The 24,622-nt window shown below is 41.6% G+C and overlaps 1 protein-coding gene across 3 annotated transcripts; it reads left to right on the top strand.

Annotated features, from left to right (window-relative positions):
* Window positions 1–153: 153 nt before the first annotated feature.
* On the top strand, window positions 154–24,241 carry ABHD17B (abhydrolase domain containing 17B, depalmitoylase). 3 transcript variants are annotated; one of them, XM_039544586.1, is made up of 5 exons: window positions 154–291; window positions 8,865–9,098; window positions 9,186–9,339; window positions 20,345–20,524; window positions 22,734–24,241. In XM_039544586.1, the coding sequence occupies exons 2-5, from the start codon at window positions 8,873–8,875 to the stop codon at window positions 22,951–22,953; spliced, it is 780 nt and encodes a 259-aa protein (XP_039400520.1). In that variant the 5' UTR covers window positions 154–291; window positions 8,865–8,872; the 3' UTR covers window positions 22,954–24,241. The 3 variants fall into 3 exon arrangements, with proteins under 3 accessions (XP_039400520.1, XP_039400518.1, XP_039400519.1); XM_039544584.1 differs by having other exon boundaries at window positions 8,865–9,339; XM_039544585.1 differs by having other exon boundaries at window positions 159–287; window positions 8,865–9,339.
* Window positions 24,242–24,622: the final 381 nt, after the last annotated feature.

The following is a 24,622-nucleotide window of genomic DNA, read 5'->3' as shown; positions in this document are numbered from 1 at the left end:
CGATTAATTCAGTCCAGTCAGCGAGGCGGGGAGGGAGGGAGTCTGGCGAGGGCCGCTTAGAAGCCCGGCCCTCGTCCTCTTAGTGTCCCGCCGGGCGTGCGAGCAGCTCGGGCTCGGGCTCCGGCTCCGCGCGCTGCTGCAGGCCGCCGCGCTGACAGAGCCAAGCGGAGCCGTTACTCAGCACGTCCCCGGCGTTCGAACGGCGGCGGTTGGGGGGGGCCTGACGGGGCCGCAGCCCCCAGAGGGAGCCGGACGCGGCCGCGCTACAGGACCAACGTCAGACGGAGGCAGGTGCGTGCTCCGACCCCACTCACTGGTCGCTCCCGCAGTGCGGGGCCCAGGTCCCTGCGTGCGGGGAGCTCTGTGCGCGGGCCCGGAGGGTCGGGCTGGGCGGCCCGTGTCCGCAGGGGAGCTTGGTCCCTGGTCGGCCCGAGTGGGGCAGCGCGCCCACCGCCGGGGCACAGCGAGGGGGTGGGCTGGCGGCGCGTCGCTGTGGAGCGAGTTGGTTTCGGCTCCCTGCGGCCGGGGCAGGTCTCGGGGGGCGCGGAGAATGGGGCCCTGCGGGGAGGTGTCACGGCCCCGTGGGTAGGGTGAACGGGGCGGGGGGGGCTTTCAGCTAGATGCGATCCCTAGGTGCTCTCCCGCCCTCCCTGCCGCGGGCTGTTCTCGCCTCTCTGCGGCCCCGGGGGCGACCCCCCCCCCTTTCTTCTCCTTGGCCGGCGCAACTGGGGAGCCGGCTGCCTCCACCCTCCGGTGTGAGCAGCAGCAGCAGCTCCGACAGTTATGCGGAAAGATTTTAAATCAATATTTGAAACGCAGCTGCTGCTTATCTCATACACTGGGCGGGTGAGTGAATGAAATGTAGCTAACAGGGGGTGAGGTATTTCTAATCCATGTCTGTTTGGGGGATGGGAGTACTGTATTGTTTTAGTACCTCATTTCTAAGAAAATTGAGCTATGAAACATGCTACTATGGGTGGAGAGAAGTCAAATACTTTATTTTTAAAATCAATGAATTGGGAGAATGACCATAAAATGCATATCTGGTTTTTGTCTTTTAGTAGGTAGCTTTTTGTGTATATTTAAATTGTCTTTTGTTTTAATGGAGTAACTAAAAATTGGATGTTTTGGAAAATGTGAAGATCACTTTTTGGTTGTCTTGATTTGATCAGTTTTTAGATTTTAGTTTCCTATGGAAGAAAAAGTATGAAAAGAATTGTGGCAACATAACCTATCTTGCAGACAGATTTCACTTTCAGAATGATATTTAAAAATTAACTATACTAAAACCAAAATATAACTATTTAAAATTGATTTGTGTGTTTAAATGTATATTTTTCTTTATTATTTGTGCTTTAAATGGTGTAATGAGGTACCAGTTTGAGGCACTGAATTGCCAACAATGCAGTACTTCAGTGGCTGTCAATGTGCAGATTGTTTTAAGTAGAAGAATACTATAGTGCAGTGTCTTGCTTACAGAACACAAACATTATGTAATCTGACTTAATCCCACATTTGTGTATATCTGGGATCTTCTGGGGATTGTTTTTCTGTTTTTTGGGGGGTGTTTGCTGTCTATTGTTTCCTCTGACTCTTTCTCCATCCCCACCCCTAGAGCTGTTTAAAACGTATGAAGTATCCAGCAAGAGTGGCTGCTACCAGTTAGGGAATTCTTTATTGGACAGTCAGTGCAAGATAGGCTTTTTTCATACTTTTTAATATTATTGAGTATAGTAAAACCATACAGCCACAAGAACATAAGAATGGCCATACTGGGTCAAACCAAAGAGCCATCTAGCCCCCTATATTCTTACGGGCCAATGCCAGATGCTTCAGAGGGAAATGAACAGAACAGGGCAGTATCGAGTGATCGATCCTAGATTCTGACAGTCTCAGTTTTAGGGACGCCCAGGGTGTGTGGTTGTGTTTCTGACCATCTTGGCTCATAGCTGTTGGTGGACCTGTCATTCATGAATTTATCTAATTTTGTTTCAAGCCCAGTTAAAGTTTTAGCCTTTACAGCCTTCCATGACAATGAGTTCTACACATTGACTGTGTGTTGTGCGAAGAGGTACTTCTTTGTATTAGTTTTAAAACTTCTGCCTATTAATTTCATTGGATGTTAACAGTTCTTGTGTTATGTGAAGGCATAAATAACACTTCCTCCATGCCATTTATGATTTTATAGACCTCTAACATATCTCCATCTTAGACATTTTTTTCTCTAAATTGAAGTCTTTTTAATCTCTCCTCATATGGAAGCTGTTCTATATCCTACTCTCTCTTGTTGCCCTTCCTGTACCTTTTACAATTCTAATATATCTTTCTGAAATGGGGTGACCAGAACCATATGCAGTATTCAAGGTATGGTCGTGCTATGGATTTATATAGTGATATTATGAGATATTAGGTCTTATCTATCCCTTTCCTTATACCAAGGTTCATTGTCCATCTGCTGTTGACTCCCTCAAATAATTCTAATTGGTGAGGTATGGTTTCTGTTTACAAAAGTTGTGTTGACTCTTCCCCAACGTACCATGTTCATATCTGTGTCTGATCATTCTGTTCTCTACTACAATTTCAACCAATTTGCCTGATATTGAAATTAGGCTCACTGATATGTAATTGCCTGACTTGGCTCTGGAGCCTTTTTTTAAAAATCAGAGTTATATTAACTATCCTCAATTCATCTGGTATGGAGGCTGATTTAAGTGATTGGTTTTATACCAGAGTTAATAGTTCTGCAATTTCATGTTTGACTTTCTTCAGAACACTTGAATGAATACCATCTAGTGATTTTTTTTTTTAGTGGTTAATTTATCATTTGTTCCAAAACCTCTACTGACACTTCAATCTGGAACAGTTCCTCAGATTCTTCACCTAAAGAGAATGGCTTAGGTGTGGGAATCTCCCATATCCTCTGCAGTGAAGACTGATACAAATAATTCATTTAGCTTCACAATGGCCTTGTCTTCCTGGAGTGCTTCTTTAGCTATGCTTGCATCTGACGAAGTGGGTATTCACCCACGAAAGCATATGCTCCAATACTTCTGTTAGTCTATAAGGTGCCACAGGACTCCTTGTCGCTCTTTAGCTATGATGATGCTAAATAGTTTTCCATGAATATTTCATTTAAAGGCAAAAAAAAAGTTGGTCTAATCCTTTTATCGTGATTTAGTTTTACTGTAGGCTATTCATACACCTCTACCCCGATATAATGCGACCTGATATAACACAAATTTGGATATAATGCAGTAAAGTAGCGCTCCAGGGGGGTGGGACTGCACACTCCGGCGGATCAAAGCAAGTTCGATAGAATGTGGTTTCACCTATAACGCGGTAAGATTTTTTGGCTCCTGAGGACAGCGTTATATTGGGGTAGAGGTGTATCTTCGAGAAGTACTTGAAAATAACAGAATAACTACATAGTGTGTATGTGTATTTTTATTTATTAATTTTTAACGTTTAGTTTTCAGGCTTCCTCCATGTTCTTCTCTGGATCCATTGTGTTCGTTCATTCTTTATAGCTCTGTTGGTCTATCACCTTTATCTTTTTAACTGGGCACTAATTTCCTATAGCTATTTCTCACTACATTGTCACATATGTTATCCCCTTTCTTGTAAAATTAGTTTAAGGATGTTTATTCATATATTTCCACAGTAATGCATTATGTAACTGGAAAGGGATTTTAACTATTGGATTGTTGTGTAAATTCTGTTGTAGTTTTAGTCCTCATTTGTCTGCTTTCAAAATTTTAGGAAAGGGTGAAGGAAGTTGTGAAATAGTCCAAATATATGCTGCTAAAATAAGAATGGGGGAAAAAAATTAACAGTTTAAATATGTTGCATGGTGTAACTATTGCATATTTTTAGTATTGTCTTAAATCCCCCATCGAGAACTTTGCAAATATATATTTAGATGCTTAACTTTATTCCTATCAGTAGTCTTTCTGAAGTTGTCAGTGGGACTACTCACATAAATAAGGTTATGCACAACACAGGTGTTTACAGCATTTGGGAGACACTGTAGACTTTGGGCTTGTCTACACCACGCAGCATTTAGTGACAAGGCTGTGTCGACACAACCTTGTCATTAAAAGTCAGCGTGTGTAAACACTCTTTGTCGGTACTTTTATCGCACTCTTGCTGACAAAATACTTCCGGCTACGCGAACGGCATTAGCCTTGTCGGCAGGAGAGCGCTCCTGCCACCAAAGTCATGTTCACTCTGCGGTTTGCGTTGGCAAAACTTTTATCTTTCGTGAGAGTGGCTTTTTTGAGTACCTGTGAAATACAAAAGTTTTGTTAACAATTTCACAGTTTAGACGTACCCTTAGTTAAGCTTTTAGGGGAGGAGATATTAGGTGTACTACTTTTTATAGATCTGGGATGGAAAAAATTGCCTATGTAAAGCAATTACGCTTGAAGTGTTCTAAGAGCCCAAGATAAAAATTTAGGATGTTCTCAATCATTAGACTGACCTATCTTTTTTTCCCCTTTCTTCAGCTCTACTGAAAAGGTTAATTGTTGAAGATTGGATTAGATTTTAGCCTGCAAAGCAGGACATTAAAATTGCCTTGGTGTAACAGTTTATTATTCATCTGAAGCTTAGAAGAGATTAGTTTTAACAAGCAGGCTATTCATGCTTTAAAAACTGTCCAGTAGAAAGGGGGATGGGCAGGTTGGTTCTATGATTCTGAGACTATACTGGTGCAATAATGCAAGCTTATGCAGTGAAGTTTTAAACTATACTTCAGAAATTTTCTACTTTGTAATAAGATAAACATAAATCTTAGATTTTCTCATATTTTTAAATATATTTGGTTTCTTATTGTTCTGAATTTTGAGCACATATCTTAGAAATTGAAATGCTGACACTGCAAACATGTTTGTACCTTGTTGAACTTCCTTGAGCTCTATATCTTAACTTGGCCTGTGACAAGTACAAAGCTTCTCCTGTGCTAAATATCCATACTTACTCCTGGGGGAATTCTACATCACTGTGCAAGCACAGAATCAATGTCCCTCACAGGTTTTTTGTTTTTGTTTTGTTTTTACACCTCTTCCCCCCCCACCCCCCCAGGGAAGCTGAGAGGGGTCACATTGCAATTACACCTTTTGTCCACCAGGTACTGATGAGGTTCCAGAAGAGAGGGGAGCTAGTGCATGAGCTGGAGCAGCCAGCTGCAGAGAGGGAGGGGGAAGAGTCTGCCTTCCTCACAGCACCCTGCCCTCAGGGACAGGTGAGGTGTCATAGGATATGGGTAGTCACACAGGACTGCTGGGGTCACAGAAACTGGGGTTCAGAAGGGCTAGTGTGGGGGAGAGGCAGAGGAGCTAGTGGGATGACATTGAGCCAGAGGCTGAATGGGAGTGGGGGTGCAGGACCACATGGGGATGAGGCGAGTGCAGGACATATAGGTATGAGGAAGAGTGAGGTGCAGGGATGTTGGGAGGGGGTGGCTGAGTTGGGGTGCAGGGTCACATGGGGACACGTGTGGCTATACGTGACTGAATCGGGAAAGGGAATGCAGGAACACATGGGTACAGCAGTAGATGTGCCTGACTGAATGGGAGAGGCTGGGGGTCAGCCAGAGTCTGCATGGGGGAGGCTCCCCAACTCACTAACAATCCCTCCCACCCACCCCCAAAAAACCTGTTCCATACTTCCCACACCCAACAACCTTCTAGGTTCACTCCCAGGCTCCTTCCCAGCAATTACTTCCCTCTCTCTCTGCTCCTTTGTTACTCCTTACTCCCCTAACTGTTTGCACTGCTTATGAGGGGTGTGGGAAATATGTTTCTGTATTGTAATTTAAATGAATTATTACTCAAAGTTCTGTATTAATATGCCTAGTTTTTTGTTGCCTGTATTGTTACAGACATACTTTCTGGCAGGTATTGTGAAATAAATTACCAACATAATTGAAACTGACATGATTATATTGTGTTGTGACAAATAAAATACATGCAGAATTTTAAATATTGTGTGTAGCACTTTTAATATTTTGGAGTAGAATTACCCCAGGAGTACATACTAAACAAACTATTGGATAGTGATAGTGGTACTCCCAACCTGCTCTAAAGGCATCTGTATTGATCACCCGAGGAGAAGGGTACCTCCAACACATTTTGTGGTAACATACATCACTAAATATTTGACCTGGAATGGGGAATGCTCGTGTCCAAGATGTGGGTACCTAGTTAGTATACTGGATTCAACCACACTTACAATGGTCATATCTAAAGCCTTACAAAAGTGGAGTGAGGGATGTGATATCCCACTGACCGCCTATGTGAGAGTGAAAAATATGTACATATGTACATATAATGGATAGTGTAAGTATCCTGGAGTAACTGTTGAAATAATTTTTTTAGAAGGTCTCTTTCTATAAGTCTCTATATTTTATATTTAAACTATTGTTGTATATAAAGTAAATGAGGTTTTCTAAATGTTTAAGAAGCTTCATTTAAAATTAAATTAAAATGCTGATCTTGTGCTGCCAGCCTGCTCAGTTCACTGCCAGCCTGGGGTTTTGTTCACCTTGGCCAGCAGTGGTCTGAGCAGGGCCTGCGGCTGGGATCCCAGACCTGGGGGGGATGGATTCAGGGATCAGGGCTGGGGGCGGGGGTGTTCAGGGCAGAAGGCTGGGGTGTGTGTGGGGGTTTAGGCATCAAGGCAGAGGGCTGGGATGTGGGGGGGTTGTAGGTCAGAAGGCTTGGGGTGTTTGGGGGTTCAGGGCAGAGGGCTGGGGGGTCAGGGCTGGGGGTGCAGGGCAGAGGGCTGGGAGGTGTGGGGGGGACAGGGCAGAGGGCTGGGTGTGTGTTGGGGTTGGGGGTTCAGGGTAGAGAACTGGGGCGTGTGGGGGGTGCAGGGCAGAAGGCTGGGTGTGTGGGGAGGGTCAGGGCAGAGGGCTGGGGTGCTCGGCTCATGGGGGTGCTCCCAGCCCCCTGCCCTGAGTGGCTCATGGCAGGGGGCTGGAAGGGATATGCCCTGTTCCACCCCCTTCCCCAAGACTCCGTCCCTACCTCTCTCTGCGTCCTCTATGGAGCTGTGTACACGCTGCCGCTCTTCCCCCTCCCCCTTGCAAGGGCCATCAGCTGATTGGGGCAGGGAAGGAGAGGGGAAGGGGCAGGAAAGCACCATGCTGAGGGAAGAAGTGGGGGAGGGGGGAAGCTTGGCTGCGGCAGGACCAAGCTTCTGCCTCCTGCCCCCTCAGGGGAGAGCGGTGGGCGGGGAAGGGGGAGGAGGGCTGAGTGGGGCTGGGGGCCGGGACCACGGCAGGCAGCTGCGTGCCACTCAAAATCGGCTTGCATGCCGTGTTTGGCACGCGTGCCGTAGATTGCCGACCCCTGCTCTATATGTTACCTGAGTTAGTGGGGGGTTACACAAGCATCTGACTTGTCGTGTTCCTGTTGAAAGTTTTTGTGGCAGAGTAGATTAGTTCTGTTCCTAGCTCTGCCTGAAAAAACAGTTTGCATGTGTCACATCTGACAGTTATCACCCCAGAAGGTATGATACGTTTGCTGCTAATAAAGTTTGTAAAGGGCACAAATTAATGGTGTGACGTTGCACTCCATATGTTTTTATGTAAATATAATGTAACTGGAATATGCTTTATGCGAAAGGTCTCTTGTAAGGTATCATTACAAAGCTTATAATCTACAGAGTGTGTTCATTCTATTTGTCTGAATGTATCATTCTTGTATCTGAAGCTAGAAATATGAAGTATTACTCTGCAGTCCTATTGTAACTATGCAAAGTATGGGCCATTAATAGTGGCTTGGAATCTTGATGGCTCCCGTTAACTAGAACAATTGGTGGTAAATGGCTCTGTTTACTTGTAAGCCTTCTCCTATACCTGTGCCCACCAATGGGTAATGAAGTCTCACAGGACATGTGAATGTGTCACATGTACTGGAATCCATCTTAAACCTGGTACTTTTCCATTTAGAAGGAAGGATGGAAACCCAGAGAGAGACAAAGGATTCCCAAGGATTTGTGCCAAAGATATAAAAGAGGGTGGAACAGAACAAAGGGATGGCCAGTTATAAGGAATCCCTTAGTTACCACCTAAGCTGGAACTGACAAGGACTGTACCGGGGAAAGGATTGAGCCCAGACTAGGAAGGAGTCTAGTTTGAAAGAAGATTATAGGTACATCTCTGAAGGTGGAACTCTTGTCTTGCAGTTTACTTATAACTTCTGGTAAGCTAAAGTGCTCTCTCTATGAGGAACCTGTCTCTGGTTTTGCATCCTTAAAATAGTCTGAAGGCTGGAACTTTTCACATCACAGGATTCCCCGCAGTAGGGGCCAAAAATCATGTTACTCACAATAAGTTTGAAATGGTTGACAACACGGTAGTGATTCTTGGCTAATGAGATCCTTATTCCGTTAGTGCATTGGAAACATTGTACTGTTTAATGTTGTTGGCTTTTCAGTGATTGTCATTTTAACTTGAAGTTTTTGGAAGGAGAAGTACCATGCTTTCTGGGCCACAATAAGTCATGTGAATAGTTGATTTCTAATGTCAACTTTTTTGTACTTGTCTTAAGGAATGTAATCTTTATTCTTTTAATAAAAATTCTTATGATTAATGACATATTAAGAATATATTTTCCTCTATTGGTTTTCAAATTTCACCTCTAATAATCTGAAGTTATATTTTAAAATATTTTAAGGTTGTAAACACATTTTCTTAGTTACAAGTTGATAATCTTAGTTTTAAATTTAAGATTATAGAGAGTAACCTTTGGTGTAAAACATTCTCCCATATTCTGTAATTACAATGACATATTAATTTTACTGTGTTCTTGTATGGAATTGTAATTCGATATTAATATTTTTCTCTTTTCCTATTTCAGAATAGAAGATGAATAATCTTTCCTTTAGCGAACTGTGTTGCCTGTTCTGTTGTCCACCATGCCCAGGGAAAATTGCTTCCAAACTGGCATTTTTACCTCCCGATCCTACTTACACACTAATGTGTGATGAGAGTGGTAGTCGCTGGACTCTACATCTTTCTGAACGAGCAGACTGGCAGTACTCCTCTAGAGAAAAAGATGCCATTGAGTGTTTCATGACTAGAACCAGCAAAGGTAACAGGATTGCCTGTATGTTTGTGCGTTGCTCACCTAACGCCAAATATACTTTGCTCTTCTCACATGGAAATGCTGTTGACCTAGGTCAGATGAGCAGTTTTTACATAGGACTGGGTTCACGGATTAACTGCAACATATTCTCATATGATTATTCTGGATATGGCGCAAGTTCTGGGAAACCAACAGAGAAGAACCTGTATGCTGACATTGATGCTGCTTGGGTGGCTCTTAGGACAAGGTAAGGAGCTAATTGCAAATTGTTTTTTGCTGTGCTTTACAAAAGTTTACTTAATCTATGCTAGCATGGAGTCTATTCCCATTTTAAAATTACTGTATTCTAGAATTATCTCGTTCATGTCAGATCTGGGTGGTAGCTCAGCCACATTTCAAGTGAATTGCTTACAAAATTACTGCTATATGCTAAATCTATTTTAGGCTCCAGTTGTGCAAATTGGATCAGCTTGCAGGATCAGGGCATAAATAATTATAGACGGCTTGAAATTCTAGTGCCCAAAGGCAGATACTATTGGAGCAGTCCATTTAACTAATCTGTGTGTATCCCGCTTCTATTGGAGGATTAACAGATACCAAGGTCAGCAAATGTCAACCAGGCCCACCGCTTCTGGAGTGATATCACATTTGATCTGAGAAAACTGTCTGCTGTTTTCCTTGTAATGTTCTTCGTTGGTGTGCTGGTAATCTCCAGCAAAGTCCTTTCCCATCTCATCCACTTCAGACCTGTAGCTTCAGCAACAAGTAGTTTAAGGGGCGTGTGAGGTACCCTGACATTGGGGGAGAGGGGGGAAGGGCCCTGCCACTGAATGATTAGGCACACAGACTGGGAGCACTTTGCCCCACAGCCTTTTCTAAAACCTTGTAACTTATATCTTGTATGTGTTAGAGTATTTTAAAAAACATATGGACTGTCTTGCATAGACAGAAGAACAGAATAGTATAAATTGCTAGTTGTGCATCTAAACTGTAGAAAGTGCCTTGTGCTTGAGAAATAGTATGTGATTGTTTTAAATATTGGTCAGACTTTCTCCTGGGTTTGGTGCATTTTTCAGTGCTCTTCCAGAGCAAAGCTAGTCCTAAATCCAATATAGCCTGCTGTATGAGGAGATCGTCTGATGGTGTGGTATCACTGTCATAGAATCATAGAACTGAAAGGGACCTTGAGAGGCCCTCTAGTCTGTCCCTTGCACTAAACGCAGGAATAAGTATTATCTAGACCATCCCTGATGTGTTTGTCCAACCTATTCTTAAAAATCCCCAATGATGGAGATTCCGCAATCTCGCTAGGAAATTTATTCCAGTGCTTAACCACTCTGGCAGGAAGTTTTTCCTAATGTCCAACCTAAACCGCCCTTACTGCAATTTAAGTCCATTGCTTTTTTTCCTATCCTCAGAGGTTAAGGAGAACAATTTTTCTCCCTTCTGCTTGTAACAACCTTTTATGTACAGTACTTGAAAACTGTTATCATGTCCTCTCTGAGTCTTCTCTTTTCCAGACTAAACAAATCCAATTTTTCCAATCTTCTCTCATAGGTCATGCTTTCTAGACCTTTAATCATTTTTGTTGCTCTTCTCTGGATTTTCTCCAGTTTGTCCACATCTTTCCTGAAATGTGGTGCCCAGAACTGGATAAAATACTCCAGTTGAGGCCTAATCAGCATGGAGTGGAAGAATTACTTCTCATGTCTTGCTTACAATATTCCTGCTAATACATCCCAGAATTGTTTGCTTTTTTTGCAACAGTGTTACACTCTTGACTCATATTTAGCTTGTGATCCACTATGACTCCCAGATCCCTTTCCGCAGTACTCCTTCTTAGGCAGTCATTTCCCAATTTGTATGTGTGCAAGTGATTGTTCCTTCCTAAGTGGAGTACTTTGCATTTGTCCTTATTGAATTTCATCCTAATTTACTTCAGACCAGTTCTCCAGTTTATCCAGATCATTTTCAATTTTAATCCTATCCTCTAAAGCAAAGCAAATCCTCCCAGCTTGGTATTGTCCACAAACTTTATAAGTGTACTCTCTATGCCATTATCTAAATCATTGATGAAGATATTGAACAGAACCAGAACCGATCCCTGTGGGATCGAACTCGTTATGCCCTGCCAGCATGACTGTGAACCACTGATAACTATTCTCTGGGAATGATTTTCCAACCAATTGTAAATTTAGCATCCTTGTGACCAAGACAGAGTCTGCTCTGCAGCCAGCTCTGGCCCAGAGATGGCACATGCAGGAATGCAGCAGGAAAAATCCCTTCTACCCCAGGGGCACCTGTTCCAAATACCCCAGAGTGAACGAACACACACACACACACACACACACACACACACACACACACACACACACACACACACACACACACACACACACACACACACACAACAATGGATATAACAAAGGGAGATACTTATTTATAGAGGGATGACAGGAGAAAAACAACGGGAAATATAGGCGGAGCAGTATAACAGGTTTACATCCAAACCAAGGCCCTACAGGCCCAGTGGTAGCACAGTCTGGAAGGGCAGACACTGAGCAATGTCTCTGCACACAGAGTTCAGGAGTTGTGAGCAGAGTTCCCGTCCAAGGGTGAGTCTTGGGTGTTCCTGGTCATCTTCAGCGCCAGTGAACGTTCCCCAACAAACCCCTCCGGTGCTATCTTCTGCTGCACTCTGCAAAGCCACACAGAGCGACCACCTCCCCACTTAACTAGCTAGCAGCCTCCTTCTTATTCCCAGTGCAGAGTCAGAAGCCCCTGTACTCACAGCCCCATTCAGCTCTGGGCAGCAGTGATACTGGATCCAGCTCCATCCTGTCTTTCTTGAGCAATTCCTCCCTGGCACAGTGCTCCTCCTGGCTCCTGTCCTGGGGTGTCCCCGATCGGCCGCCCTGTCCTTCCTAGGCTTCAGGCAGGTTGTCTGCTGCTTCACTTTGTGAGCACCTGCGGGCTGCAGCCCTTCTCTCCTTCAGAGCCCTGCCCCCCCCCCCCGAGTTTCCCTCCTTTCTCTCACTGTTCCCCCTCCCCCCAGGAAAAAGATTTAAAGGGGCCATGCTCTCTAAACCCCAAAGGGGTTACAGTTATGCGCACACCTTGTAGTAGCTCCATCTAGATTGTATTTCCCTATTTTGTTTATGAGAAGATCATGCAAGACAATATCAAAAGCCTTACTAAAATCAAGATATACCACATCTATTGCTTCTCCCTCTCCCCTCCCCACCCCCATCCACAAGGCTTGTTACCCTCAAAGAAAGCTATCAGGTTGGTTTGACACAATTTGTTCTTGACAAATCCATGCTTATCACCTTTATTATCTTTTAAGGCTGTGGCTACACTTAGCACTTCAAAGCGCTGTGCGGCAGCGCTTTGAAGCGCTAAGTGTAGTCAAAGCGCCAGCGCTGGGAGAGTGTACTCCACCTCCCTGTGGGGAATAACGGACAGCGCTGGGGCTTTGACCACACTGGCGCTTTGCAGCGCCGCAAAATGCCTTTAGAAAGAGGAGTTAAAATTACACAGGCAACTTTAACTTGACATTTTCAACCTTTTTGAGTGCTTCACTGTACAACTTGAATTCTTATATTTTTGATGGAATTAACAAAGACTTGATAGCTAATATCGAGGTTTCCTTCAAGTTTTTCTCCCCCACATCTTATTAATTTCTGAGGTAAAAAAAAAATCTTAATTTTTTTCTGATTTGTAACCAGAGGGGGCAGTTATTTCACTGTAAAGTACTCTAAAGAGAGAGGGTTTCTCAAAAGTGGAAGTGTGTGTTTTACAAAGGCTTGTTTAACATGCATGTTTTGAATTTTTTTAGTCTGCTGTGTTTTTATACATAACCCATTAATGGGAACTAATGCACAGAATTACATTTAAAATGTGGTGTGGAAACATGAAATTTTAAGACTCTGGGAAGGCCTAAGTTAGTAGTATTGTTTATATTTTCCACTGAACACTATATATACATACACTGAGTTTATAAATGCAATGACCAAAGAACTATGGAAATGGTGTACTGTGTAGGCTTGATTTCCCCCCCACCACCACCACCCCTGCAACTTTCGGAAAAGTTCCTTTCCACCTGAAACCTTTCATGGATAATCTCCCTTTAAAGGAGACCAAGTTTAGGTAATTGGAAAAAGGTGTTTTTGAGTTGTGAATAAAAACTTTCATGTCCCGTGGTCAATCCCCCCTTTCCCCCCCAAAAAAGTGTGTGCTTCATCCCATAGTGTGACAAGCAGTCTTTAAGATCTTTTTGGCACCCTTTGCTGGCTGCTTGATAGGGAATCTTCTCCCCAGCCTATTTTTGTAAAATTAAGTCTGTAAGTAAATAGCTATTTAAAATATTAGAATTTTGTATCTTAATATTAAATTACAGTATGGATACTAGTAGCTAAGAAACCACTACAAGCTTTCTTGTTTGTATTGAGGTCCACAAATCCATGATATTGCATACTCTACTCTATAGCCTTGGAGGCAGATGAAATCTGTCAATCAGAGGTAGGGGAAGTATGTCTCCACCTCTCAGAACCCCCAGCATTTGTCTCCCTCTCCAGTTGCAGGCAGGCACACCAGGTCATCCCTACTGCAGAGCAAATTTAAAGAAGAAAGAAAAATAGCATAAAATCTCCAGGCTGTCGCATCTTCCTTTATGGGCAGAAAGGATTCCCTTTCTTCTCAGTTGCTGAAACTCTCTGCATTCCCTGCTCACCCATGCAGACTGAAGCATGGCAGAGAAGGCTAAGAGGACAAACCTGCATTGTCTCCTGCACCTGTTCTGTTGATCAGTGCCTGCATGGAGATCTCTGCTTGTTCTGTGGAGACCCAGGTGCCTCAAGTGCTTAGACAAGGGCAGTGTTTCCAAAAGACACCCTCCTTCAAACAGGAGAGCTCCCCGGAAGTAGGCTTTGTATGGAGTAGTTCCAGAGCATTGCCCAGTGACTCCGTGCACTGAACATACTGCCTCCTAAGCGTTCTCAGCTGCTACTGGCCTCAAAGTTTACGAACTGAAATAGAGAAGCTACTAATCAGTAAGGTTAGCTCAGGAGCATTGCTGCCACTGCACATTCCCACATGTGATAAGTGGGATATACAAGAATGGAATTATACAAGCCGTGTCAGTTGGGGCCACATTTCCTTTCTACCAGTGGTTTGAGAACCACTGGTATAGCATACATCAGTCAGCCAAATGTTGCAATAAACGTTGGCAGGGGTTTTTGAGATTGCCTTACCTTACATCTGAACAATTATATAATTGCAGAATAAGGAAATGAGAAAATTATGGATAGGTGCTTGTATGTTCACGTGTGTATATACACAGAAATAACAGGGTGGGTCTTTAGTGTGGATAAATTGTACTGGTACATCAAAATACGTAATTGTGTATTGTCTGCATGATGGATGTTTGGGAAGTGATTCCAGGATGTATTTCTCCGTTTTGTCTTATAGCTGATAAAATGGATTTGTCTTTCAGCCATTCCTTATGTCTATGGTGTCTTATTTTTCTTCCCAGTGTTCAAGAATTACACATGTAGCTATGATCATAATTACAATTTCCTTGAATAATGGGTGAGAACATAGTTCAGAATAATCGAAAACATAGATGGGCTCTAAGGACGCATCTTCCCGGTATCTTAATGTTTTAATTTTTTGGTGTATTCCTAGCCAATATTTTGCTGTAGTAGGGCAATACTTTATATGCTCCACAGCTGGCCATGTCAAAAAGGAACACCGGATTTACATCCTAATTTCTGAAGTCTGAGGAGTCGGATGAAATCTGTTTCATTTTTACAATGTGGAGTCATTTTTAAATTGATACCTGGTTGCTCTGTACCCATTTTTCTAGCTTTCTGTTTTATATTTTACACCTAGCTTCTGTGTTTAAATGCAATGTTTTCTGGCTTGGATAATTGGGAAATTGTTTAAGGCACTTGATGTTTGAAGTACTTCGGTTTCCTAGTGTGTTTTTTGTTGTTGTTGGTATAATGTGGGCCAGATGCTTCCCTTTCTGATCCCTTTGCATAGATTCAGTGATACAAAGGGGTGAATCTAGTTGTCTGTTCAGCTGAGAACTCCCCTGGTATGAGTGTTCTCAGCTGGTGTAAAGCCAGTGTAGCAGGCTTCTATGCCTCTACTTCTCCCATAGGCCAAATATATGAGGGGGCATGGCCAGTGCTTCAGCTCTTCTCAGCTGGTAGACTGTCCTTTTTAGGAAAGTTGTCCCTGTGCTGTTCTGGCTGACACTGGGATCAGGGACAACCTAGACAGAATCAGGGAGCCAAAACAAGCTACCTGTGTGTCCTTTCTTTGCCATGCTAAGTTGATCTTGAATGCAATAGAGAATCTGTCTCTGTAGCTTCACCTTCTACTTTAAATACCAGTCTTCCCAGATAAGCTCCCCAAAGTATCTGGCTAGGTATATGTTCACGAGTGCCTGATAGTAAGGCCAGGTCTACCTTTAGAAGCGCTTTACTGGTATACTATACCAGCAAAGTGCTCCTCATGTGGACACAGTTTTATACCAGCGCAAACAGCCCCCTAGTCACCTTCCCCACAAAATAAGCTATACAACTAAAAAAGCAGTTTTGCCAGTTACTGCATTTGTGCTAGAGGCTAGAGACTTCTGACCAGCATGGCTGTGCTGACAAAAGTTTGTCGTGTATACCATGCCTAACTTCCATATGTATTGAGTTGGTATAATAAAAATGTTTTACAAATACTAGTGCAAATGTACACTGTACTACTGTATTAGTTACAAAAATTAAAGCTGAGTTCTTAAAGGGCGCGGCTTCTCATATCTTCAAGAGGAGCTCTGCGTTTTATTTTTCTAAGGCAGACAGGACTACTTTAAAACATACTGGCAGGCATTTTTCTCAGCGTATTAATGTTACACAATGTGGAGGGATGGCTAAACATGTGATACCACTATTTCAACATGTTGTAAAAAGCAGGGTCATTTTTACAAATTTTATTAAATGGTGAAATACTGTTTTATTAAAACCTTGAATTAAAAAAACCCCAAAACCCTTAGCTATTTTTTCTCACCATTTTTCTGTTTTCTTCTGATTATATTCTAAAAATACACTACTTTAAAGCTTTTCTTTGTCCTACTCCTTCTCTTCTGGGAGGGGTGGGTGGGTGTGAGTGTGTGTGTTTTGGGGGTGTTTTTGTTTGTTTTTTCTTTTCCGTTTATGCTGTCTGGTTTTTATTTTGTGTTAGTCTCTTATTTAGATTTTTCCTGTGCACATTTGCTCATTCTCTCTTCCAAAGGGAAAACTAGATAGGGCAACCCTCATTTTCAAATCCATTTTATAATTTCCTTTTTCTCCATTACTTTTGTCTGCTACTTCCCATCTATTCCCACTAGTTTCTTCTGTGCTCTGTACCTGCCTGTTCTAATTCTGCTTCAGTTAACCCCTTTCTTCAGTTTGACATGTTCTCTCTGCCAAGCCCTGATGTTTCTTCAATGAACTTCCCAGCAGTCAGACTGTAAAGAGCTGTGTACCTCTGGCCGAGGATGGGAGGAGTACTGATCATGGCAATTAGTGCTCATTTGGTTCTTTCCCCTTTAAGGGCTTCCAAGCACCAGTTCATTAACTGCTTTTCTGTGACTGTGCTCTTATGAGAAGTGAGTGATATAGAAGGTTGTTGCACCGGACGCCTTCTGGTTAGGGCAGCAAAAGTCTGGGTTCTGGCTCTGTTATAGTCTGCCTGTGTGGCTTTGGACAGGTTATTGAGTCTATTTCCCTTGTTCCCCATTTGTAAAATGGGTGTTATACTTACCAAAAGTAGATTCTCAATCACTTCAGGTCTTTGAATCAAAATAAATGTCTTCCTATAAAAGATAATCTCCAGATTGACCAGAAATAATGGCTTCATTAAAGGAATTACTGCACGAAATTGTATAGTGTATTATGCAGTTTGACAGATTATCATAATGGTCACGTCTGGCCTTAAAAATCTATGAATGAGCAGAGTCCAGCTCCCTGCTATTTTTGTCATCACAGACAAATGGGCATCTTCTTGCTCCTAGAAGGTGGCGATAGGAATAATTTATAACATCCCTATATAACAAGAATAGTTGGTTGTCACGCAATTGAGTATGCTAGTAGCAACTAGCATAAACAAATGTTGTGCTCTCTTCCTAAGCTCCAGTGCCCCTGCTGCTGCTCACAGCTTTGCAAAGCTGCAGCAGAGTGAAAACTAATTAGTCTTGCCAGTTTTGTTATGCAGAAGTGAAACTCTCAAAAAATTTCCCCACTCTGCGTGGAGAAAACTAAGCTGCAGCAGAGGCACACACTAAAGCAGTTTAATGGGGAACAGAACTTAAAATGGAGATACCATCTCACAGCCCCCACAAAATAGAGTATCTGAGACATGGACTCTTAGTACAGTGACTAGGAGGCTCTGGGATGCATGGGAGGAACAGAAATGGAGGATCTTCTGGCTTAGAGCAGCTAAATAGGGTTCAGTGAGAGGGGGCTTAACATATATATTGGACACCTAACCAGAGACAGTATGAAGGATAGAACCTCTGAACATGCATCCAAGCTCTCCCTTATCTAGATCAGTAGTTAATCTGTTACAGTATCCGGTCTCTGACCAGTTACCTAATGCCTCAGAGAGAGATGCAAGAAACCCCAAACTGAACAATTATGGAGTAACCAGCCCATACAGGAAGTCAGTTAATGGTTAGCTTATTCCTTGAATGAAGCATGAAAGTTTTATATGCTTCCAAATGTTAAGGTTTTTCTAAAATCCGATCTAACATAGCTGGATGTTCTTACTATTCATATAAACTTGCAGTGTGTTTTTAATCTTCCTAAGATCTTGGCCTCAGTGGTATCTGATGAGGATGAATTAACAGACTAATAGTATGGTTTGCAAAAATACTTACTTCCTGTCATCAGTTTTAAATTTGTTGCCTGTCAGTTTCATTGAATGTCTTCTTGTTGTTGCATTATGAGAACAGCTAAATAGGAGTACCAAGTCCACTTTCACTGTACCATTCATTATTTATATATTTATCACGTCCCTCCATTATTTGTTCTCTGAACTGAACAGTTCCAGTATTTGCCATCTCTCTTAATGTGAAGTGTTTTCCCTTCCACTGTTTCATCATCTGGCTCTGAACCATTTCTATTTCTGCTACATATTTTTGAGACAGGGTGACCAGAATTGAACATGTAATTTCATAAAATGGGTTGTATTCTAAACTGAGTGAAGAAGCTCTTGGATAGCAGAGAATGCTTTCTCTCTTCCAGTGGGAGTGACAAAGGTTGATAATGATCTGTGTGAAAGACTGGAAAGCCAATATGAAAGATGGAGAGGACTGAGTAGGATCCAGAAACAGCACCCACTTTGCAATTATAGCACTAACCTCTTTTCAAACAGGGAGGGTCCTGGGCACCTCTCCAGGGCTTTGTTCCTTGATCTGACCTGAGGGAACATGCATAATTTTTCAGTGTTCTTTGGCTGGTTGGTATCTGGTAAATTTTTTCAAGTCCGAATTATAAGCCTTTTTTTCTCGAGTTTAAAATTTTGTGGTACTAATTTGGATGAGCTGAAATTTGACATTTCCTCTGTATAGGAGGATTGTATTTGAGAGTTGGGTTTGTGGTTTAACAAAGTGATGCTTCAGGTGATGGTTCATTTTACTTGTAAGTAATTTTTTTTTAAATTAAGAGTGGCTGAGTAATGTTGTAACTGACCATCTTCTTTAGCATCCCATGTTTGCTGTATATCAGGTATTAACAGCTCTTTTGTACAGTGTTACACAAGTTTGTGGCAAATGGAATAGCGCTTAATGAAATACTTCTACCTTGATATTTTATAAAAGGGGTGGGAATGGACTATATAACCATTTTAACAAAAGTAGATTTACTAAATTTTTGAAGACAATATCAGATGTCTATAAAGTTTACACCAATAAAAGATGACATTATCCATAACTAGGGCCCTACCAAATTCAAAGCCATAAAAAACATGCCACGGCCTGTGAAAACTGGTGGTCTCCTGTTAAATCTGGTCTTTTGTGTGCTTTTACCCTATACTATACAGATTTCACAGGGCGACCAGTGTTTCTCAAATTCCTGACTCAAAAGGGAGCTGCAAGGTTATTTGTGGGGAGGGGTGGGCGGCGGTCCCAGTATTACCATCCTTTCTTCTGCACTGCCTTCTTCGGCTGCCCAGCCCCGAAGGCAGTGCCCCACCAGCAGCAGTACAGAAGTAAGGGAGGCAATACCATACAATGCCACTATTACGTATGTGCTATTGCTGGTGGAGGCTCTGCAATCAGAGCTGGGATGCCAGCCAGCAGTTGCCACTCTCTAGCTGCCCAGCTCTGATGGCAGCGCCAGCAGCAGCACAGAATTAAGGGTAGCTAGCAGTACTGCAACCCCCTCTATAATAACCTTGACACCCCCCCCCACACACACACACACACACACCTCGCACACACAACTTCTTTTGGGGTCAGGACTCCTACAATTACAACACCATGAAATTTTAGATTTAAATATCTGAAATCATGAAATTTATTATTTTTTAAATCCTATGCCCATGAAATTGACCAAAATGAATTTGAAGTTGGTAGGGCCCTATCCATAACTTAAGTTTAGTGGGGAAGAAAATGGACTGTCACAGCATCTTGAGCCTTTTTTTGTTGCCACTGGGCTTTATTGTTAAACATATTTAAGTTCTTTGTTTAAAAAAAAAAAAGAAAGAAAAAGTTTGTCCTTATTTGGCATGTCCCTAACTTTGTTAAATCTGATGTAGAAAGCTGCCTTGATTTTAAAATACCTTGTCATCTTGGAATACAACAAACACTTCTGTTTTCTGTAGCAGGATAACTAGTGGACTTGATTCCAGAGTTCTCCTGACTTTATCCATGGTGCTATTGCATACATGTATCCTTTAAACAAAAAAAACCCATATTTCAGTATCTTTCCAGACATAAGACACATGTTTGCCAAATACAAAACTAGTAGTAGAAAAGCTTCACTGTCAAAACTAAGTTAGTTTGTCAAAACTAAGTCACACACAAGTGGAAGATTGAAGTACAGGAAAGCAATATTACAACTACGATATCTGATTCTCTTACTAGTCACTTTTGTTCATCCTACTTGGTACATTTTGATCCACAAATATAATCATTTCTGCCTAATTCATATAACAAAACCAATTCAGTTTATTTTAGTGTATACCAGTTTTTAACACTCTTAATTTTGTAGGTACGGAATCCGCCCTGAAAATGTGATTATATACGGCCAAAGTATAGGAACAGTACCTTCTGTGGATCTCGCTGCTCGGTATGAGAGTGCTGCTGTAATTCTTCATTCTCCTTTGACCTCGGGAATGCGAGTAGCCTTTCCTGATACAAAGAAGACCTACTGCTTTGATGCATTCCCAAAGTAAGTTGCTACTAATTGTGATGGGTTAGATCACAGAACCCCCCTGGGGAGCTGCCAACTGATGTGCCAAGACAACTTCTGCTCCTGCTTTCCATGCCAGCTCGGGACCCCAGCACCCTGTCTTGCTGAGCCAGACACGCCCGTCTGCTCCAACAAAGACCCAGGGTCTGAATTACTTGCCCCAAAGCTGCAGACTTAACTGAAAGCAGCTAACAGAAGTGTTCTTGTCTTTAACACTCAGATGCCCAACTCCCAGTGAGGTCTAAATCCAAATAAATCTGTTTTACACAGTATAAGCTTATACAGGGTAAACTCATGAATTGTTCACCCTCTATAATACTGATAGAGGTATGCACAGCTGTTTTCTCCCTCAGGTATTAATACATACTCTGAGTTAATTAATAAGTAAAAAGTGATTTTATTAAATACAAAAAGTAGGATTTAAGTGGTTCCAAGTAGTGACAGACAGAACGAAGTAAGTTACCAAGCAAAATAAAATAAAACACGCAAATCTATGTCTAATCAAACTGAATACAGATAATCTCACCCTCAGAGATGCTTCAGTAAGGTCTTGTTTTTGTTTTGTTTTCCCCTCAGACTGGACACCTTCCAGGCCTGGGCACAATTCTTTCCCCGGTACAGCTCTTGTTCTAGCTCAGGTGGTAGCTAGGGGATTCTTCATGATGGCTCTCCCTTTTTTCTGTTCCACCCATTTATGTCTTTTGCATAAGGCGGGAATGCTTTGTCCCTCTCTGGGTTCCCACCCCCTCCTTGTCAATGGAAAGACACCAGGTTAAAGATGGATTCCAGTTCAGGTGACATGATCACATGTCACTGTAAGACTTCAAGCCTTCATTCCTCCCAGCCTGACTCACAGGAAGGCTTGCATGCAAACAAAGCCATCCACAGTCAGTTGTCCTGGTTGATGGGAGCCATCAAGATTCCAAACTACCATTAATGACCCACACGTTGCATAATTACAATAGGCCCTCAGAGTTGTATCTGAAACTAGAAGTATGAAATATAAGAGTGATACATTTATACAACTAGGATGACCACACTCAGTAGATTATAAGCTTTGTAATGATACCTTACGAGAGACCTTTTGCATGAAACATATTCCAGTTACATTATATTCACTCGTTAGCATATATTTATAAAATCATATAGAATGCAACGTCACACTAACATTCTCAGAATAGGTAAGAAAGTAATCTTGCAAATTCTTTGCAGTTGTCCTTTTAAGGTAATATTAAAAATGCTAATATCCTCTAATTACATAATTGGTTTGCCAGAAGCTGGGAATGAGCAACAGGAAATGGATCACTTGATGATTACCTGTTCTGTTCATTCCCTCTGGGGCACTTGGCATTGGCCACTGTTGGAAGAGAGAAACTCGGCTAGATGGACCTTCAGTCTGACCCACTATGGCCATTCTTATGTACAAAGAATGAATCAAGAGCTGATGAATCCAGAAACATTTGAATACATGAGAAGATTAACAATAATTAAAATTAAAAATGTTTTTATAATGCTTGATTCACATACTTGTCAATGTTTTATATTGCTAATCAGTTTTATGGGTGTCTTTGTATTAAAAGGTAAGGGGAAAAATATAACTGTCCCAAATAATGTAATGATACTAGTGGGTGGTCCTGGCCGGTGTATTGTTGGCTCTGAATAAACGGTTGTCTTGAGTCTGTTGCTCAGACCAGCAAGGACTGGGAAAAGCTGTGCCCTCACTGCTGCTACCCATGCTACTGCAGCTACACTGCTATTTATACTTGCTCATTCTAATTCTCATCAAGCTAGCACATGTGCACATACGCAAAGGAATTTCACCTCTAGTTCATAGCGCAGCCATAGCCTAAGGACAGGTCTAAACTAACAAGTTAAGTTGGCCAAGCTATGTCATTCAGAGTTGTGAAAAATCCACACCCCTGAGCAACATAGTTAAGCTGACCTAACCCTTGATGTAGACACCACTAGGTCAATGGAATAATTCTTCTATCAACCTAGCTACTGCTAGGTGGTGGATTAACTACAGCAATGGGAGAACTCTTCCTGTTGCTATAGCAAGTGGCTACACTGAAGCACCAGAGCTGTGCTGTACCTGTTTAAGTGTAGACATAGCCCAAGTCTTTTTCATGAAGGTTAAGTGTTTAAAGTTGACTGTTCTGTGTTCATGTTTGTATCTCTTTTCTTGCAGCATTGACAAAATTTCTAAAATAACATCGCCAGTGTTAATAATCCATGGGACTGAAGATGAAGTAATTGACTTTTCACATGGTTTAGCATTATTTGAGCGTTGCCAGAGACCTGTAGAGCCACTGTGGGTAGAAGGAGCAGGCCATAATGATGTGGAGCTTTATGGACAGTACCTTGAACGATTAAAACAGTTTGTATCACAGGAACTGGTGAATTTATAAAGTACTTTATATATTTACATGCTTTTTCATTTCACTGCAGAACTGCACACTTTGATAAATACTAACATAAAACCTGAAGGTTTTGTTTTCAAATCATGTCAGTTGCCTTCATAAATGTACAGGTAATGATTTGTGAACATAATTAATGAAGGTTTTAATACCAGTATTATAAACTGGAATAACACGATCATGCAGTTCAGCTTCTGTAGTTCGTATACTATGTGTGAGTTTTTTTTCTTTTTAGATGTACAAAATATCACAAGGAGTACTGTATGAAATTTTAATTATGTAAAATCAGATGCTGTAAAAGTGTTGCCAAATGCTTTAGCATATCAAACAAATTTATAAATATTTTTTAAACATCTCAAAATGTACTGTGACTTATTCTATTGCACAGGTGTACACTAAAAATCAGACTTCTAAACAGCTGTACTTGTAAAAATACCAATAGCCATGAGATATAAGCAAATATGTAATGAAAACATAGACGCTCACTGGAATTGGCCCAGGCCCTGTTTTATAGGGAGCGGGTCAAAACAAGCTTTTTTTTTTTGTGCTACCGTGCATTATATCTGATGTCTTGTGGTTCATTTGTTTTGTTTTTGTTTTTTAACTTGGAAGATGAGGTTTAAATCTGCCCACTCATCTATTCCTTAGCTAAACAGGTTATTCTGTAAAATTAAGTCCTAAAATACCACTGTTATAACAAACTTCATTCACATGCTCACTACTGAGGTATAACTAAATATTTTAGTGGTTTATTTGAAACCAGTAAGGTATTTAGAGCTAGTTTTAAATGTCAATTCTATAGAGATGCAGTATATGGATAGAAAGAATCCTGGAAGTTTTGTCTAACTTTGTAATGAACAAAATGCGAGCTTGCCGTTGTCAGTTCAGGTTTACTTTTGGGTGTTTATGAGCCTGCAACCTATTGTTTTTATTACTGTATGAGAATTTTACTAATCTGCTCCTGAACAGTGAAGGAGAATGTTGACACTTTTTTTGTATTAACTCATAGTGAAATAAATTTTGTAAGTTGCCTTTCCCTTGAATGAGTTTTGCTTGAATAAAACTATGAAAGATAATGACAAACTTAAAATTATATGTAGCCTAATTTGTAAACCTAGTAATATTCCAACAATACACACTGTGCTTCTAATTTTAAGGCCTTATGTAGTTCTGCTTGTTTTTGTGATTGTCCAAGACTACTGTGTAATTAAATGTATTATCAAATATTGTGAATGATTTGGTTCAGATGTGTTAACTAACAGTAAATAATATTACACAATTCGCTGTTCTTTATTTTGTTCTGAAAAACTTCAATATACTAAACAACTATCTGGCTACTAACTATAAAAGGAGACTGCGATTTCTGAAGAAGATCTGCAGGTTGTTTTTTCAGAGGCCTCCTTCACAAAACCAGGGATATGGTATGTTTGCCAGCAAAGATCCTGGGCAGTGTTGCTTCCCATAGGCAGTTGATGACAAACTGTCGTAACTTGGGCAGTCGTCCTCGTTCTGTCTGAGTTTTATGCTGGGGGACATAGCAGCTCAGAACTGGAAGGATACACAGACAGATTAAAGCCACCTTAGCCCCACTTCTCCCTGGACTGTGAGTTTAAGCCATTTTGCCTGTAATGTTTAGTACCCAATTTGCATAGATGTCTCA

Source organism: Mauremys reevesii, linkage group 6 (genome assembly GCF_016161935.1).
Source record: "Mauremys reevesii isolate NIE-2019 linkage group 6, ASM1616193v1, whole genome shotgun sequence".
NCBI lineage: Eukaryota > Metazoa > Chordata > Testudines > Geoemydidae > Mauremys > Mauremys reevesii.
The sequence above is the reverse complement of the archived record's forward strand: the minus strand, read 5'-3'. Positions and strand labels throughout refer to the sequence as shown.